Source organism: Mustela lutreola, chromosome 7 (genome assembly GCF_030435805.1).
Source record: "Mustela lutreola isolate mMusLut2 chromosome 7, mMusLut2.pri, whole genome shotgun sequence".
In the NCBI taxonomy this organism is placed as follows: Eukaryota; Metazoa; Chordata; class Mammalia; order Carnivora; family Mustelidae; genus Mustela; species Mustela lutreola.
The window spans coordinates 137275126-137294664 of NC_081296.1; the positions used below are offsets into that span (position 1 = coordinate 137275126).

The following is a 19539-nucleotide window of genomic DNA, read 5'->3' on the forward strand; positions in this document are numbered from 1 at the left end:
CGGGTTGGCGGGGGGCCTTTGAAATTAGTGGTCTATTGGGAAGAGTCTGGGGTTAGCACAGTAGGTGACTCAGATTTGGCTTTGGCTCTGCCAGGACCACCTGTGGACCACTCATAGCCTTTCACTACCCTGCAGTCTTTTATCTTTCAGCACTAAAAGTCTATAATACATATTTTGAAAATGCATAATTTAGAGAATCCTGTCTTTAAGATGGAAATGCCACAGATTCGATCATATTTCTTGAAACTGCACATAATAAAAAAGGCTGAAAGACTGACAGAAGATGGTTGCTACAATACGACACCTTGTATCCTCACATCAAAACCTAACTTTTGGACCGTTTCAACTCCTGATCCCTTTCTCTCACATTAATGATGCTTCTGTTAAAAAAACAGAGTGCATTTTTAAAAAACCCGATCCCCATTTTTTATCTGTCTGAACTTAATCTCTGAGAATCTTTGCATCTTTCATCATATTGCTCCCGTCAGCAATCCTTTCCCACAAATGAGTCCCGGTGTCCCCGCTGTTGCTGGGCTCCTGGCCGCCCTCCTCCCTTCCTGATGCCCGGCAGCCATTAACAAACACCTCTGTCCTGGGTCCTGACACAGAACAAGCAGTTATCTTCAATTTCTGCTGAGGTCACCCTGGTGCAGAACATCCTACAACTTGGGCAAGGAAAGGTAACCCCAGCTATTTAAAGAAGAGCACTGTAGTTAAGTCTGGGGTTTCTTTCGGACCTTTCTTTCTTCAGAGCGGCCCCAGGCACCACAGCTTTGACTCTGCCCTTCCCTGTCATGGCTAGTCTGTGAGTTTCGCCCATGTCCCTGGCAAACTTTAATCTCCGCAGGTTTCTTTCCCTATGTTTCCTGGAAAGCACGATTCTTGCTCTGAGAAAAAGGTCATTTACATGGAAGATGCAGTTCAGATGCATGTCGCTGATCCTAGCCTGTCATCCTGTAGTACAAATATGTAGATCTGAGAACTACGACAAAGAACTTCTGGGCCAAGTGGGGACAAGGAAATGGCTGTAAAGCAACAGGATGAAAAAACGAATGTGCTCAAAAAAGCTTTCAACAGAACAGACAGAAAACAAGTTATTTTGGTTAATTATTCAGTGGGGACAGTGGTTTTGTTTTACAGATGGGAAACTGAAGTCTTTAGAGGGAAAGTCACTTGAATATTATCATAAAGAAATAGGACCCCACTGTTCTGATTCCCAACTCCCTTTGCACCAACATCCAAATGACATTCCATCTTTTATGTTCTATTGTTCTCTAAACTCAACCCTCTAGGATGTGGAAACTTTGATGCTCTTGGAAATTGCTTCTATATTTGTCCAATGCCAACTTCTGTGCTAGGAGAAGTTTGAAGTTCAACCCCAAAACACAGGGCTTGGCATGGTCAATAGCTCATTACAACTTCTCATTAGTTGTGTCTCTTGGGGCAACTATGGCATTCCTGAGTGTGACTCAATATCACCACTCATAACTGAGGGTTCCTGATTAATCTGAACCGAGCCAGAATAAAGGCTGAAATGAGCTCCCAGCAAATGAAGCAAAATATCTTGCAGGAAAAGAGTAAAAAGTTACCCGAAAATTTCTCGAAATGCCATCTTAGTATGAACCTAAGAATGACACGGTATAACGGTGAACGCTAATCAGCACGTTTAATGTACCAGGCACCGTGTCTGTGCCTCACATTAATTCATTTATTTCTCTTAATAACCCCATGAGACAGGTCCTATTATTATCCCTATTTTAAGTAGGAAATGAAGTCACACAAATGTTAAGTAACTTGCTAGGCTGGCAAGGAGAATGAATTACTTTAGAACAATAAGAAGAAATCGGCTGATACTCAAGGATCCTAATTTCAGGGGCCATGAAAGTTTTCTCTAGATTAAAAATAACTTCATCAATCCAAATAAAGTATGGCATTTCTAGTTCATAATAATGTACGAATGACGGTTTCTCAGTAAGGCACCTTCTTCAAATGTACATGGTGATACAGGATGTTAACAATGGGGAGAACTGGGTGTTCTTACCCTCATGTGTACTGTCTGTACAACTTTTCTGTAAATCTGAAATTACTATAAAATAAAAAGGTGATTTTTTTTTACCTGAATACTTTCTAGAAGGAACTTTCCATTGAGTCGGGTCAGATAAGAACAATGTTATTCCTTTTCCTGAAAGTCTGAAGATTATTAAAAACAGGGGGGCCCTGGCAACTCTATATTTTACATGTAAGTGAGAAAAATGGTAAGGTCTCCATTAGTACTAACTTATTTAGCTTCGGAGACTTGTGTTAGAATTTTAAAGGCAAATTGGAAACTATTTCCTGGAACAACGCCTTACAGCATGCCTTTTGATACTTGGATTGTATTTCTTCAATTCTGAAGAAATCTTGCTTTTTTCCCCCCTTCTGTGCATTTTTGGTGCTGAGCTGTTTCCGGTTTTCCCACACTCCTGCCTGTCAGAGAGAAGAAACCACAAAAATGCAGCAAAGTTTGTCCATAGAGCTGCAATTCCATCTCTAAGGGCTGAAGAGTTCCCTTGCCAGCAATGAGTTCAGGGCGGTGGACGGCATCTTCAAACGTCCGGGGCTGCTGCCTGCTGACAGAGCCCACGTCCCCCCCCGCCCCCCCATGGCAGACCAGCCAGCTATACAGGCCACCGTGGGCCATCTTGGGCTACTGGCAGTACTTAGAGGAGCCACAAACAGGGAGTGCACTGGCAAATTCAACATTCGTATCTGACTCACGGATTTTCCTACTAACTGTGGGCTTATGAACCTGTGAAAAGGAGCATGGTTTTCGAATGCTTATGATGGCAACTATGGCTCACTGAGTTCTTCCGTGTCCTAGGTCTTGTTCTGTGTACTTTCCATGGATTAACTCTGCGAATAGTTGGCAATGCCCTATGAGGCAGGCACTCTTTACTATCCCTGCTTCAGAACTGTGGACAGTGAGGCTAACAGATTAAGGACCTTGCAACTTGCCAGAGGTCTCCAGGTAGTAAACTGTGGAGGGAGGGTGTGAGCACAGGCAGTCTGGCTCCAGAGGCTGAACCTTTAAAGACTCGCCTCTACTCCTGCCAGGCTGAGGAGCCATACAGCATCCTTCTTACTGTGCTCCTGGCCTTTGACCACAAACTGCCCCCCTTCCGACTGCCCTTCTCTATTGCTCCAGAGAGCTCTGTAAAGTCATTACAATGCCAACTCTTCCTACGATGGCACTTGGCCCTTAGTAGGCACAGAGTAAATATTTGTTGGATAAATGAATAATGGCAGCAGTATAATTAAAACAGCCACGAGGGGCTGGTTTCCATCCAAATCCAGAATTTGATTCACAGTCCAAGGGGAAAAAAGAGGAACTGCTTTTTCTGCGACCTAGGATTCGTTCTTACAACTAAAATTGATTTTGCGAAGGACACATGAACGAGGAACCTTAATGAGGGCAAGAGAAAGAAACAAACCCCCTCTAGGTATTTATCCAACAGGGAACACCTGCCTTTTAAAGGCATCCTTGAAAAGTTCCCCAATTTTAAATGGAGAAGGGCTATTAGAACTAATACTCTTTATTAGTCTACGATTGGTTCATTAGCTAAAATATGGCTGGCAACAGTGAAGGATGGAATGTGAAAAAATTTGATTTGGGCATGGAAGTGTCTTTTTGAGGTAAAATGGGCAGACTATAAAAGGTATTAGAAACACATTGCTCCACAGAGCCTGTATACTAATGTCAATGAAGTTAACTACCACCCCTCAACCCCAGTTTGAAATCCCATTCCAATGTCTTCCAATCCAAATGCCTAGAAGTAAACAACAAACAAGGGTTAGGGGGGTAGTACTGAATTTTACAGGAAATTGAAGAGATCAGACTCTGTAGAAAGACCAAGAATAGAATACATCAGGAAGAAGCCTTCCTTTCCTTTCTCCAAGCCCACAGCTCAGCACCGTTACCTGGTACACTGTGTGATCTCAGTTCCTGTCAGAGGCTGGAAGACTTAGCAATGACCTTGAAGCTGCATCAGCTCTCATCACAATCCCCAGGGAAGCTAAGAGCCGCACCTGCCCCTCCCACAAGGTACACATTCTGACCTGCAGCCCATGCTGAGAACCAGAGTTAGCTTTCAGTCCCCATCACAGGCTCCTGGTCTTCAACATTTCAGTACAAACACTTTTGAGATCCTCATAAATAAAGAGTACTCTTAGCACAGAATTGACACAACCCAGGAGAAACCAAAAAGAAGATTAAGGAAAACTTACTTGGAGGCCCTCTGGGATGTGGTCTTTCTGAGGACTTGTTTATGATTGGCTGGGGGCTTGGGGGTCAGCGATGAGGAAGAACTTGGAGGCGGCACCACTTTCTGGGGCAGAGGGGTTGGCTTCTGGCCACTACCTGTGGCACTTGAAATTCTGTAAGCTGCACCAGTATTTATTGTCCATAAATTGGAGTTAGAGAGTGTGTGACTGCCAAAGATGGCCTACAAGAAAAAGAAAAAAAGACAGGCAATGGAGATGCCCTTTATAACCCATCTGCTATAAATGAACATCTGGCTTGTAATCCTCAAGTGGGACAAAAGGAAAAGGGAAACCGTTCAGGTAATTTTTGAGGGAAAACTTCTCTAATGAGGCCAGTGCAGGGCCACGCTCAGAGAAGGGAAATCTCTGGAAGCATAAAATGGAGACATCTTGTTGAGAGTACACTGAGCTAGGAATCAGGGTATCTGGATACTGTGAATTTTCCAGCTCCAGAAATCAGAAAAGCATTTGGTCTCTCTCAGCCTGCGTTTCCTTCATTGTTAACAAATATTTAACGAATGTCTCCTAGTGGGTGTCAAGCACAAGAAATAATGCACAAAACAGAAGTGGCTTGAAGCTGGACTCAACACCAGCCCACTTGGAGAACTTGGAACTCTTCTAGAAGGTTTACACATTTGAGGAGTGGAAAGAAGCCAGGGTGGCAAAGGCATAGTGAGCAGAAAGGGTGGAGACAGGAGGAACAGAAAGCTTGTTACTGGGGCGCCTAGGTGGCTCAGTCGGTTAAGTCGCTGCCTTCAGCTAAGGTCATGGTCCCGGGGTCCTGGGGTCAAGTCCCGCATCAGGCTCCTTGCTCATCAGGGAGCCTGCTTCTCACTCTGCCTCTGCCTGTTTGCATGCATGCTCTCTCTCTCTCGCTCTCTCTCTCTCATAAATAAATAAATAAAATCTTTTTAAAAAAACAAAGAAAAGAAAGGTGGCATTCTGTTACCATCCATCTTTAAAAAAAAGAAAGAAAGAAAGAAAGCCAGCCAGCAAGCAAGCTTGTTACTAACTTTAACTTTTCTGACACAGTAACACCTTGTGGACCTAAAGATTGACATAAGACTTTACATTTCAAAACACCCTCAGGGGCACCTGGTGGGCTCAGTCAATAGAGCATACGACTCTTGATCTCAGGGGCTATAGGTTCCAGTCTCCCATGCTAGGTGCAGAGGTTACTTAAAAATAAAATCTTCAAAAAAATAAGGTACAGACAGTAAAACTGCTATCTGAATACTGCTCACTAAACGAATCTAAGATCAACACAAAGGTATATTCGCTCAGAGGGTAAGCCTACAAATCAATAAAGACCTAAAAATCACCATCTAAATATCACAAACACCAACCCGTGTCTATAGTAAACATATGGATGTAAACGTATGCTTTCTCAAGTACATGCTTAAAAAATCCTTACAACTTATTTACCTCATTAGAAATTCGGTTTTTTGGGGTCGCAAATTTTGTTACTGATCATTCAATACTATTAATACGGCTTTCAATATCCATGCATTATGAAAGCTTTAAATGTGAATACTAAGAGAAAAAGAATGAAGTTGACAAAACACATAAGGTCTTTTTTATTAAAAGAATTTCTGGCAATTGATTTCCATCTGTAGACACTACATTTAAAGAGACATGGGAGAAATGTCATTTCCTTACAGCAAGGCCAAAAGGAATAAGATCAGATGCTCTTAGGAAACATTTACCTTCTAGATAGACTTTATTAGTATTATCTTTTATGACTTTTTTATGACTCTTTTATTTTTTAAGATATAAAAGATAAATTGGTAGCTTTAGTAAAATGTTAACTAATCCTTCTATACTCATGCCTTGGAATGTCCCATTTCATGGAAATGTGCCAAAGGTCCTGGGCTAGACAGGTCTGAGGGGGATCAAAGAGTCTCGTGCGGAGGAAATGTATCACATGGACAGGCCTGACAAAGAGCAATACGATTTCAGAGCAAGAGGGTCAGAGCATTCTCAAATGGAACAGTCTGAGATGTTCATCTCTGCAAACCATCCAAAACAGAAATTGAAAAGCTCTTCACTCACCTTCATCTCTGACCCAAAGGAGGGGAACAAAGGAAGACCCAAGCCCATGGGCAGAGCCCGTAGGTTGGCACTGGGGGAGGGGGACGGTGTCTGTACATATGGAAGGTCTTAGATGGCCTGAGAGGGCCCAGGAGCCCTGATTCTGCTCCAGCAAGCCTTCTGAGGACAAGTAACAAAAAAGTCCAGCAAGGCAGACTCAGAAACAAATCCTTTCCTTTCAAGCACCATTTCCATACATGAGGGTCTCCACATCTGTGGGAAACATTCAGCTGGAGGGGAGGGAGGCAGGAAAGGGCTCCTATAGGTTCCTCTTTTCACCACTACATCCTGACACATGAGCATAGATTGAAGAGTGCTTGAAAGTGCCCCAATTCAGGCCCCTATCAATATTTTTGTTCATAATAAAGAAGGGAAGAAAGGGAAAAAAGGTGCCTCCTTCAGGCTAGGGAAGACCAGAAATCAGAACGAGGACTGCAGAGCTCTCTAACAGCCATGCATGGACAAAGCCATTGGAAGGGGAACCAAGGAAGAAAAGCCATTGTTAGCAAAGGGCTCTTGGAAGTGAAAATATTCTTTATTGAGTGCGATTTTTCATGCTGTAAAGGAACTGCCATCAGTAAAGAACATAGATTTGATACACGTTGCCAAAGTGACAACTTAACTATGTTTTCAAGATCCCTGGGTTTTTCTTTTGCTAAAACATCTTGCTGGAACATCTAAATACAATAAAAAAATTAATAAAAACAGCAAGATCAGAAGTAAGTTCCTATTTTTGTAAAAAGCAAAAAGAATATACAGAACCACACACACATACACCAACACACACAGATACACAAACACACAGAAACACACACACATAAAGTTGCTATTTGCACAGAACAAATCTGAAAGGATATACAAAAAAAACTAGTGACCTCCATGGAAAAGAACTGGTTAGCTGGGGGTCCAGGAGAGAGGGAAACTGTTTATTATATATCATTTGTATCCTTTTGAATTTTGTACCACCTATATGTAGTTATTTATTACAAAAATACATTATTCAAGAGGCAAAAGGAAGTCCAATTCTCTTAAGATTTAAGCAGGTAACAAAATTAACTCTGAATGCAAGTCAAAGTATCCAAGTGACGCTCAAGTTTTAACCAGGTGGGAATAGGACTCACTATTATGCAGGGCTGAAAAAGGAGTTCACTGTTCAACACTTACTATGCCTACAAATCCAGATTTGGTCATCAGTGAGAGGCAGAGACTCAGGTCTAAGTGGAAAAATAGCAGGGCTTTGCAGTCCAGTATGCCTGGGCTCAGATGCAGGCTCTGTTACTTACAAACGGGGTGACCTTTTCAAGTTCCTGAACTTCTCTGACCCTTAGCTTCCTCATAGGTAATTAGAATTACTTTGCTGGACTACTGAGGATTAAATGAAGATCACGTATGAAAATCCAGCCCAGGCATTCAATAAAGGATTCTTGTAATAGACCAAACACCAAGGTCCTACTAGACACTCAACAAATGCTCCAATCCTCCCCAAACCTCCACGTCAGTTTACCGAGGAACCAAAGGATGGTACGACATGCAAGGCTGCCTCTCTGTAATGATCTGGGAAGGGCACTGCTTGTGCATCATCAACATGTCTTTCTAGTCTTATGAGGACGCTCACTAGCTGTGAAAGCAAACTCTTAAAATGAAAACATGTGCTTAGGTTCCCCAGGTCATGTTTACTTACTTCTCTCTGGCAGGAATGATCTTTCTCTCTTCTGAATGCTTGCAACAATTGATTTGTATGCGTCTTATCACATTAGCACATTCTACCTTGTGTTACGGCCATCGATGTCTGTATTTTTCTCTCCTTCCGGACAATGCACACTGGTGATGGCCAGACTGGTATCTGATTAATTTTTGTTTCACTCACAGTGCCTAGTAGAAGGCCTTGTACATAAAAGGTGCTTAATAAATATTTACCCCATCAATGTAAATTAAAAAAAAACTCATATAACCAAGACTTATCTTTTTTTTTTTTTTTTTTTGCAACTACCAAATTCCTATAACAAGAAAACAGGCAAGTTTACATTTACATAGAGATGTAATCTTGTACTAGGACCATTCTCTGGACTGTGAATAGGGCCCAGTGTATTATTTGTGTTCAACTTATACTTAGCCACAAAATATAAGTAAGCCCTTCTAGTAGATCCCAAACAAAAATAAATTCATCTTCTTAGATGCCAATTTGTGGCAGCCCCTTAGACATTGATGTTCTGTGGTGATAAGGTCAGTTTTCACCTCAAATAACAAAATAAAAGCAATTAGGATAATTTATTGCTTAGAAGACTGTCACCTGCCCGGATACTAACACTTCTTTCCCTTTTCGTAATAATATTGCCCTTATTTTGTTTGGGCAATGATGTATGCCCAGCTAAAAAACTGTATTTCCCAACCTCTCCTGTACTTAGAAATAGCCGGGTGACATAGTTCTGAGATATAAACAGAAGTTTCTAGGTGCAGCTTCCAGGACAGCTCTTTAAAGGGGGAAACTGATTAGTACACAACTTTTGCTCTTTACTGTTCTTCCTCCCTCCCAGAACACAGGTATCTAGCTAGCATCGGGTGGAAGTCACTTCCTAAGGATTGCAGAGCATAAGGACGGGGAAAGCATAGGCTCCTGACAATAACATAGAGGTCAAGAGAGCCTAACTCTAGATTTCTTTGATTATATGAGGGAAAAAAGTCTTTTAACTTGGTAAGCCATGGCGGGGAGAGGAGTCTGCTAGATGCAGTGAAAGGGAATCTTAACTGAGCTGAGCCATAATCCTCAATTTATCAGAGTCACCCTTGTTTAAGCATTAAATAAATGTACTGCATCTCAAAAAAGCAGAGTCTTTCCAAACACAGCAAAAAAGCTTCTAGGTTCTCAGCTGCTGTTCAGTAACCATACCCTAATACACTGAATAGATAAGGCCATGATCACAATTCCATACCCTCCAAAATTCCAAAGAGTCGGTGATGTAGACAAGTTCCCAGGTATTTCACCAAAACCAAGGCTAAGTGTAATGAAATTAAGGCAACTGAATTTGATAAGAAGAAACCCAGGGAAGTACTGAGGCAATGTTAAGAGGCAGATATATAAATGAATTTATTTCGACTGTTGGCAGAAATCAGCCTCTCCAGGCCTCTCATAGCATGTATTGGCCCCGATCCTACAATTCCATCAACGATAGGTTATGTGAGTTGTTTTGCCCTGATATTCATTCATAAATGGACAGAAGAATTAGATCAAGTTGTCTCTATATAAATCCTAAAGAAAGGTGAGGGCTGGATACACAACACTAGCACGCTGCGCTTGTGGGTTAACAACCGGGAAGGGGGCTATAGGGTCATCAGTCAATGTCCCGGGAATGTGAGAGCTGTGTAAGCACTGGCCTCCACTCAAGACCTGGTCAACATATACAGGACTTTTGCTTCTTTATTGGGTGTGGGAAACAGCCTTGCTTCAGTAAGGAGACTCAGAGAAAACCACAGTTTGAGGGTTGGCTTGGCCCCAAGCCAAAGACTGGAAAGGCCCTCCTTCTCCCACAACAGAAGGGTACTCGTGGGTGGGAAGGAGGAATTTCTGATAGACAGAACACAGACTGCAACTTGGAAGGTTATGGGGGAGCAAGATCTGGGCTCTCTTACTAGAAAGATAATACTGCTCAGAGATTAAATTCTGGGAGGTTTTTTTCCTTACTTTTTTTTTTTTTAATTCCTTCCAGAAAAACACTTCTTTTCGTCTTTGCTTGGGCTTCTTGGAGATGGAGCGGAGCTGGATAACTCTTTGTATTGAAATAACTCTAAATTCATTTCTTTCTTTTTTTTTCTTTTTTTCTTTTTTGGAAAATTAAGGGAGATAAAGTAGGAAATGTTGACCTTTACTTCAATGGGTTAACGTCTTCCTGTGCCCCTTTTACTTTGGTTCCAGAAAAGAAAACATTTTTATGCATTATTCTCCCCACTGAGATTTTTATCCTAACTTGGATAAAGTTCCCATTACATAGTACACAAAATTGCTTCTAGAATGTTGCTCTCTGGCAGCTCAAGTACTGGTTTTGGTATATCTTCCTGAGCATGTCCGATGCTAATCACTCACCTTACTACAACCAGCCAAGAGCTGTTCGATGCAAAGAACACATTGTGTCTTTTGTGCAATCATATGATGCTGCGAAAAGCTTGGGGCCAAGGTGAGGGTGAGGGTAGCTGTTTCTATTTTAGCAAAAGCAAACTTCCAAAAGGCCTTTGTCTCACATTGTATGGAGTTCTTGGCTGTCTTCCATTCACAATGTTTGTCAGCTGGGACAAGACTGGAGTCTGAGCAAGAGAAACAAGAGTACAACCTCTGGGATGGGGTAGAAACCCAGAAGATGCTACTGTTCATACGGAGAGAGACTGATGACGCGAATACCTGAGATATGGCTTTGAGTGGTCAAAGATACCAGAAGTTCTCTGGCATACCCTTTTATTTTTAAAATCAATTAAGAGGCTCTGTCTCTTTTACCAAGATTGAAGGCTCTTAGTAATTCAAATGATCTACTCTCCAGGATGTGAATACAGCTGCTTACCTGTAATGAAAAATTTAAACACCAACAAAAACCACTGTGTTTTAGGCAGTTCCTAAGTCTACTCTACCTGTACATTTGAGAAACAATGCCGGTCATTAAGAGATACTTAGAAATGCTCCTGGGCCTCAGACTGTCATTTGATAAAACCGAAGATTCCAGCAGTAGTCTCTGAGTTGGTTTTTCAACCAACCAGCATCAAGACAACTGAACTGCTTTTGGGCCAAAAGTGTGTTATGACCAAAGAAGTCCAACCATGAGGCAGCTGGCTAAGGCCAGAGTTGCAGCCCACGACCAGAAAACCCAGTCAAACTGACTAGCCCTAAGATGTCACGTAGATGACCTTCCCCCCTAGCCTTTCTACTTTTTCTTCTCGTATCTCTCTGGCAATTGTGAACATATTAACTTGCATTTATCTTCAGTTGTTCAAACATGTAAATATAAGTAAAAAAAAAAAAGTAGCCAATTAATACTTTATGAAACTTGAACTTCTCCTAAAACTCTTTCCTTAATATCATTTTAACTAGCTTCTGCTTCTGGCACAGGGTAGGGGGTGGTAACTAAAACCCCAAAGTTGGAATCATAATGCTATGCACATTTTATGTTAAAAGTAATACATAATAGGGGCACCTTGGTGGCTCAGTCAGTTAAGTGGCCAACTCTTGGTTTCGGCTCACGTCATGATCTCAGGGTCGTGAAAAAGCCCCATGTCGGGCTCTGCACTAAATGTGGAGTCTACTTAAGATTCTCTCTCTCTCCTTTCCCTCTGCTCCTCCCCCTGCTGCTCACATACACTCAAAAACAGAAACAAACAAACAAAAGGGAATACATAATAGAAGAGATAATCTGCACAACCATATTCACTGAAGCATTATTCACAACAGCTAAGATGTGGAAGCAATCTAAATGTTCATCGATAGATGAATGGATAAAGAAAATGTATATACATAAGATAGAATATCTTTCAGTCTTAAAAAAAGAAAGAAATCCTGTAATATGCTAGAACATGGATGAACCTTCAGGACATTATGCTAAGTGAAATAAGCTAGTCATGAAAAAGACAAATACTATGATTCCACTTATACGAGGCACCTAAAGTAATCAAACTCATACAAATACAAATTAGAATGGTTGTTGTCAGGGGTCGGGGGAGGGGAAAACAGGGAGTTGTTGGATGAATATAGAGTTTCAATCATGCAAGATGAAAACGTTTTATTGGGGCTCCTGGGTGGCTTGGTCGGTTAAGCGACTGCTTTCAGCTCAGGTATTGATCCCAGGATCCTGGGATCAAGCCCCACATTGGGCTCCCAACTTAGCATGGAGCCTGCTTCTCCCTCTCCCTCTGCCCCTTCCCCCTGCTTGTGCTCTTTCCTCTAATAAATAAAGTCTTTTTTTTTTTTTTAAAGACTATTTATTTGAGAGCAAGAGAGAGAATGAGAGCAAGTGAGCATGAGAGGGGGGAAGGTCAGAGGAAGCAGCAGACCCCCCTGCTGAGCAGGAAGCCCGATGCGGGACTCGATCCCAGGACTCCAGGATCACAACCTGAGCTGAAGGCAGTTGCTCCGCCAACTGAGCCAACCAGGGACCCCAAAATCTTAAAAAAACAAAAAAACCAAAAGACAAAACAAAAAAAACCACGTTTTATTGATCTGTTACACAACAATGTTCATAGTCAACAATCCTGTATCATACCCTTAATTATTAAGAGGGTAAATTTGTGCTATGTGTAAGAGCTATGCATTTTTTAAAAAAAGATTTTATTTATTTATTTGACAGCGAGAACATGAGCAGAGGGAGGGGCAGAGGGAGAGGGAGAGGGAGAAGCAGACTCCCTGCTGAGCAGGGAGCCAGTCTTGGGGCTCCATTCCAGGATCCTGTGATCACGACCTGAGCCAAAGGCAGATGCTTAACAGACTGAGCCACCCAGGTGCCCCAAGAGCTATGAATTTTTATTGAGCTCTTGCCGTGGGTCAACATGCCCTTAAGCACTTTCCATGCTATTATCTCATTTAATCCTCCCAAGCATTGAGGTGGGTCCCATCATCATCTCTATACAAAGGAGGCAACCATGGCACAAAAACGTTCCATAATTTGTCCATGATGGCACAGCTACTAAGTAGTAAAGTAGGACCCATGCCCACGAGGAGTCTGATTTCAGAGCCCCATTACACAACACAGCCTTCCTCATTTATGTTATGCTGACTCCCTTTAAATGCAAATCCACTGAAATCATATTTCCCTTCCAAAGCAAATCTAGAGCAAACCTAGCAATGTGTCCAATTTTCATCAGCTGCATTTAAAAGACCCAGATTTCGCTAGCTTTACTCCAAGAAGGAAAGCTTGAAAATTATCTGCCTATATGCAAAGTTTTGTTACTAATTTTAAAAGTTAAAGTATGCATGCATGTATGTATATCTATAAATAAAGATAACCTCAAAAAGATAACCCCAGCAATGGGGGCACCTGAGTGGCTCAGTGGGTTAAGCCTCTGCCTTCGGCTCAGGTCATGATCTCAGGGTCCTGGGATCAAGCCCCGTATCAGGCTCTCTGCTCTGCAGGGAGCCTGCTTCCCCCTCTTTCTCTGCCTGCCTCTTTGCCTACTTGTGATCTCTCTTTTTCTGTCTAATAAATAAATACTATCTTAAAAAAAAAAATCAGCAGTGACCCCAGACTCAAGAGTTGAATTGGTTAAAAAAGATAATTCAGAGCAGCGTTTTCCATTGTCTCTTGTGTTTTATTAGTTAGCAGTTTTAGGGAACTATTTCTCCATCAGGGTCCTTGTTCTCCTGATGATGTGTCTGTGTCTTACGTCTCTTGATGAGTAAAATGAAATAATCAGACAAAGAAACCTCTAGGTTCCCTCACAACTTTAAATTCAGAATTTATAAGTGTCTAACTGGCCTCTGCCTTTTGATGTATGGTTTGTCTTACTTGGCTCAGAATCTCAAATGGGTGACCTACTGTGTATCTTTTTTTTTTTTTTTTAAGATTTTATTTATTTGACAGACAGAGATCACAAGTAGGCAGAGAGACAGGCAGAGAGAGAGAGAGAGAGAGAGAGAGAGAGAGAGAGGAGGAAGCAGGCTCCTTGCTGAACAGAGAGCCTGATGCGGGGCTTGATCCCAGGACCCTGCGATCATGAACTGAGCCAAAGGCAGAGGCTTTAACCCACTGAGCCACCCAGGCGTCCCCTACTGTGTATCTTTGCACAGACCTGGCTGTTGTCTGTTTGCTATGCTTCTTTCTGGGGCTGTGTCTACTTCTGATGAACGAAATTCTTTATATTTAAGGAGGAGGTCTTTTGTTATCTCACAGTTATGGTTTCAAGACCTTCCTATGCCCACAGACAGAGAAAAACAAACCAGAGGTCACAGAGTGAGGGCAGGGAAGGAAACTGGTTGCCAGGCAGCAGGAACAAAACCACATGTTAAGGCCATACAACAAATAAGGTTGAGCCCAAGTGGCTGGTAGGTGAACAGCTGCCTTTTAACATACCCACAACCAAGCAGAGTTCTATACTTCGATTCATTATGTTGACCCTTTCTTTCGTACTTGCATGTATGGGTCTGTAGCAGCAGTAGCATCAATAAATTTGGAATGCTTTATCTGATTGAGGATAAATGTGTAAAACAAAAAACAAATGAATAATCCCTTCTCTCAAGAGGGAGGGTGATAGAGTGGAAAGGGGCTTCGGAAGCTCTGATCGGGTCTGAATATTATCTCTGTAATTAGCTAGTTATGCAACCTTGTGTAAGTTACTTAAACTCTTTGAGTTCCCCATCGGTGGGATGGAGACAGTGCTATATCCAGCACACAGGTGGCGCTCACTCTGTGTCCATTTCCCTTCCCCTCTCCTCCCCCCCAACCAAGATTCCAGAGGGGCACTTTCCAGCGGCAGCTTAGAAAGCAACCTGGCGGGGCCCCTAGATGGTTCAAGGGGTAAAGCCTTTGCCTTAGGCTCGGGTCGTGATCCCAGGGTCCTGGGATCGGGCCCTGAGTCGGGCTCCCTGCCAAGTAGGGAGCCTGCTTCCCCCTCTCTCTTTCTGCCTGCCTCTCTATCTACTTGTGATCTCTGTCAAATAAATAAAATCTTAAAAAAGAAAGAAAGAAAGAAAGCAACCTGGCAGTCATCAGGGGACTTCTATCACTAGTCATGTTGAATCAGCATAACAAACGGTATCTGGATTATAACAACATATTAAGAATCAGATTTATATGGAATTGAAAAAGCAAGCATAATAGTAAACATGCAAAATTATCACCTAGGGTAGTCCCATTTGCAGACACAGGTCATGTTTCCCAGTAGTCTTCTCAAATATGTCATCATAGAAATAAAATTCATGACCCACAACAGTAACAGGGTAGAAAGGACAATGTGATAATTGAAGAGATAACGCCTATGTTATTAATAACAACCCCCACAAGTATTTCAAATCTTCAAACTTCTAGAACTTATTTCAGGATACTGCACGACTGTGCAGTCCCTAACCATGTTACTATATAGTAAAAACACAAAAGAGGGTAAACAGTGGGTGTTTCCAAGAGTTCTAAAGGAATACTTTCTTAAGACTTTTTTTTTTTAAGAATCTGAGATACTGGGAAAATGTCTAGACCTGGGTTTACGTATGTTTAGCAGACCTTCTCTTTTATGACAGTGTATATGATGGATGAATGCTAGCAGAATAGTCAGGATACCTGCAGAGGACTTTTCAAATACAGTTTTATAGGTATCAGTAAGTACACTGGTGAATGTATGAACTGCAACTTAAAATTTATGTAATCATACACATAAATTAATACATATATATGTGTGTATATGTGTGTATAAAATATACACGAACGCTTCCATATGTCATCAGGGTGGTCGCACACAGTGTGATAGTCTAGAGGCTGGAGGCTGTGTCTGCAGGCATACTTGGGGTAAAAGACCTGGTTTTTTATTTATTGCTTACATGATCCTGAGAAAGTCACCTTAAGTGATGATCTGTTTTTTTGTCTGTAAAATGGGGCTATGAAGAGGATTCAACGTGATGATGCAGGTGAAGTCCCAGTCCAGTGCCTGACCCGTGGTAACACCCTGAGAAATCTAATCCTCACGATATGTACTGATACACATTATCCTGTCCTTAGCAGACATCAGCAAAGTGCGGACCGGAGAAGTCTGAACAGCCTGTCCCACACATGGGCTGGACAGAAGCAAGATTTAAATGCTAGATTATCTGACTCTAAAGCCTGTCCAGGGGGCCCATTTCCCGAACAGCTAAATGTAGTTTTACGTGTACCATTTCACATGTTTTCAACGTATTTTTATTAGGTAAGAAGAACAGAGTTTGGCTTGGCAAAAATCTACTAAATCAAACGGTTCTACGAAAATCAATCAATCATCGCCATCATCTAGAAACTGAGTGTTGTATGAGTTCCTGATAAAAGTCAGAAGGAAGACCAAAACACAACAAAACACCCAACAAAACAAACCGGCAGTAGGCTATGACATGCTCCAGGAACTTAAGCACACGCACACAAGTTCTTCCTCCTGAATAGCTCCAGTCTAATCCTCCTCCAGGACACTCTGTTAGAAGGACGGAGAAAGACTCCCCCCGCACAGTCAGCCTGTTTGCTTGCTCTCTTTGTGCCATGCTGAGGAGCCAGCGTGTTATTGCTGGCTGCCTGGAAAAGCCAGGGTGCCTGCTGAATTTCTTTCTTTGCCCTCCCCCACAAAACAAACACACAGCAGCTGAAGGCTTGGAGAAACAGTATTCACTCCTGTAGGGGGGCAGAATTTTTCTAGACACATGCAGTGGACTTTAAGGAGCAGTATAACAAGCCTTGGCTGGGCGTGTATGGGAATCCTTTCCACACCTGTGGGGTTGTGCATGGACACACGTGCCATTAGCCAAAAGTCCATTACAAATGGCCCTCAAGACGTACTCGATGCTGAAAGACCCTTTGGTGTGCACCCAGAGCCCCCCAGCCCCCACACTTGTTCAAGGAACATGAGTTCCTGTTGGCCCTTACTGATCTGGTCAGTCCGGCAAGAGAGAGCACAGTGGGCAGGGGGAAGTAGAAGCCCGATGGGGCGGAAGGATGAAAGGAGTTCGGGAGGCAGTTTTCTGCTACCCCGAGCTACCTCACTAGGTTCAAAATGAAGTCTACTAAAAACGGAACTGCTCTGGCTAGAGAGTGCAACCAGTGAAAAATGAAGATTTTTAAATATTTAAGACCCCCTCTTTCTCCCCTCTGTTGTTAAGAGAAACTTCAGCAACTCTGCCTTGGCCATCAAAATGTCCTTAATTTTTCTGCTTTTGGGGCTTTTTTTTTTTTCAGTCTGGATGAGGCGGAGAAGAGAGTGGGAGGGAAGGAGAGGGGGCTGGGAGCAGAAGTTTAACAAAGGATCACTTTAACAGAAACTACTGAGTAATCGCTCTGTCCTGGGCCAAGAATAACATCAGCTCAATGTCGGCAATTAGAATCAGGTCAGTTGGGCCTCACAGCCGGTGCGGCCCTCCTCGCAGCCCCCCAGCACGAGGGCTACTCATGCTGAGGTCACCAGCAGTCGCTGCTGCCCGAGAAAGTCCCCCGATGCAGCTGAAAGAAAAGTGTTCTAGCCTTCTCCTTCCGGGGCAGGAAGCCGGAATGAGAAGGAAGGGGGAAGCAATGAGTGTAAACCAGAGAAAAGAGGCACACTGGGATAGATCAACACATAATGGATTCATTTCACCACCCCGGGCCGACTTCTGTCACGTCTCCAACCAGCCTGACAGTCCCGTGACATAAATGAATATATGTGAAGCATGGGGAACAGTGCTGGGGCCACAGTGCTTACTGAGTGTTGGCTATCACTATCAAAAACAAAGAGGGAGGGGCGCCTGGGCGGTTCAGTGGGTTAAATCCTCTGCCTTCGGCTCGGGTCATGATCCCGGGGTCCTGGGATCGAGCCCCACATCAGGCTCTCTGCCTGCCTCTCTGCCTACTTGTGATCTCTGTCTGTCAAATAAATAAATAAAAATTAAAAAACAAAAACACAAAAAACAAAGAGGGAGGAATCTGTCCCCTTACTTATCTTCTAGCCACCATAAAACTTGCAGCCGGAGCAGTGATCGCTGAGCAAAATGTACCCTGATAAGAAAAGTGTACACGACAGTTCTCAAGTTTGGAAAACTTATTTATAAGGAGACTGTGGCAGATGGAGTGAACAAGATGGAAACAAAGTTCCTATAAAACAATGAGTGCCTGAAATTTTATAAGGGCAACACTAAGTTTTAACATTTTTGGTCACCCTGCCAAAGGACAGAAAAGTCACTGAAGAGGAGATGTTTGTAATCGCTTTCCCTCCCTCTAGCTCAATGGTTCTCCAAGTGTGGTCCCCCAAAGACAAACATTGGCTTTACCTGGGGAAAAGGTTAGAACTGGAAATAACTGAGCCTCATTCCCAAACTTACTGAATCAGAAATGGGGTGGGGGTAGCGATCGGTGTTTTAACAGGCCCTCCAAGAGGTTCTGTTGCCCATAATCGGGGATCCACAAACTAGGGCTTGTTAGACAAATCCGGCCTGTTGCCCGTTTCTAATAAATAAATTTTCATAGGAGAATAGCCACACTCACTCATTTCCATACTGTCTACGGCTGTTTCCGTTCTACCGTGGCAAAGCTGAGTAGTGGCCACAGAGACTCTATGGACTACGAAGCCTTAAGTATTTACTATCTGGCCATTTACAAAAAAGAGTTTACTGACCCCTGTCTGACTTAGGATGATTTCTTCTTTAAAGCTGCTGGTTTTTGGGGTTCCTGAGTGGCTCAGTGGGTTAAGCCTCTGCTTTTGGCTCGGGTCATGATCTCAGGGTCCTGGGATCGAGCCCCATATCGGGCTCTCTGCTCAGCGGGGAGCCTGCGTTTCTCCCTCTCTCTCTGCCTGCCTCTCTGCCTACTTGTGATCTCTGTCAAATAAATAAATAAAATCTTTAAAAAAAAAAACTGCTGGTTTTACTCATCAGTGTGTAAAAGTGCATGGTTTCCATTTTGCCTTACTTTGTTTATCCTGTTCTCTGTCAAATGGACTGGATCACATCTATTTCCTTGTTCCTCAGTCCCTGGAAATCCTGCCCATGGCTCTCAGTGACTTCCTCTCCAATGCCCTTGTTACAGTTCCAGTCCCACTCTCTGTTTTTTAAAAAGATTTTATATATTTATTTGACAGAGAGAAACACATCGAGAGAGGGAACACAAGCAGGGAGATGGGAGAGGGAGAAGAAGTCTTGCAGAGCAAGAAGCCCGATGTGGGACTCGATCCCAGGACCCCAGGATCATGACCTGAGCCAAAGGCAGATGCTTAACGACTGGGCCACCCTGGTGCCCCTAGTTGAAGTGGATTCAGTGCATGACTCTTTCTCAGTTTGAGTGCAATGCCAGACCGAGATGAAGATCAAACCTTATGCAGCATGAATGGTTAGAGATGTCCATTTCCGAACACATCCTGAATCAGTTTCCCTTCTTGAAATCAATACCTTTAATAAGCTGGCTACCTAAGTGCAGAAAGGGATGGAGAACTTCCTCTATGTGTAATGCAAGAAAGGTTGCATGATGTTTCCCAAAAATATTTTTAGGGAAT

General features: G+C 42.8%; 1 protein-coding gene across 20 annotated transcripts in view; it reads right to left on the reverse strand.

The window, feature by feature from the left end:
* TTLL5 (tubulin tyrosine ligase like 5) overlaps nt 1-19539 on the reverse strand; it is a 282938-nt gene that overhangs the window by 63029 nt on the left and 200370 nt on the right. For 14 of the 20 annotated variants that reach the window (XR_009355825.1, XR_009355827.1, XR_009355826.1 and 11 more), the window contains one exon: nt 4264-4481. The exons of 5 other annotated variants lie outside the window; for them this stretch is intronic. Coding sequence is in view for 12 of the 15 variants with exons in the window: in XM_059182754.1 (XP_059038737.1) it covers nt 4264-4481 (218 nt within the window). In the remaining 3 variants the exon portion in view is untranslated. Of the gene's footprint in view, nt 1-4259; nt 4482-19539 lie in introns of those variants that run through there. One more of the 20 variants, XM_059182758.1, reaches the window with a different exon arrangement.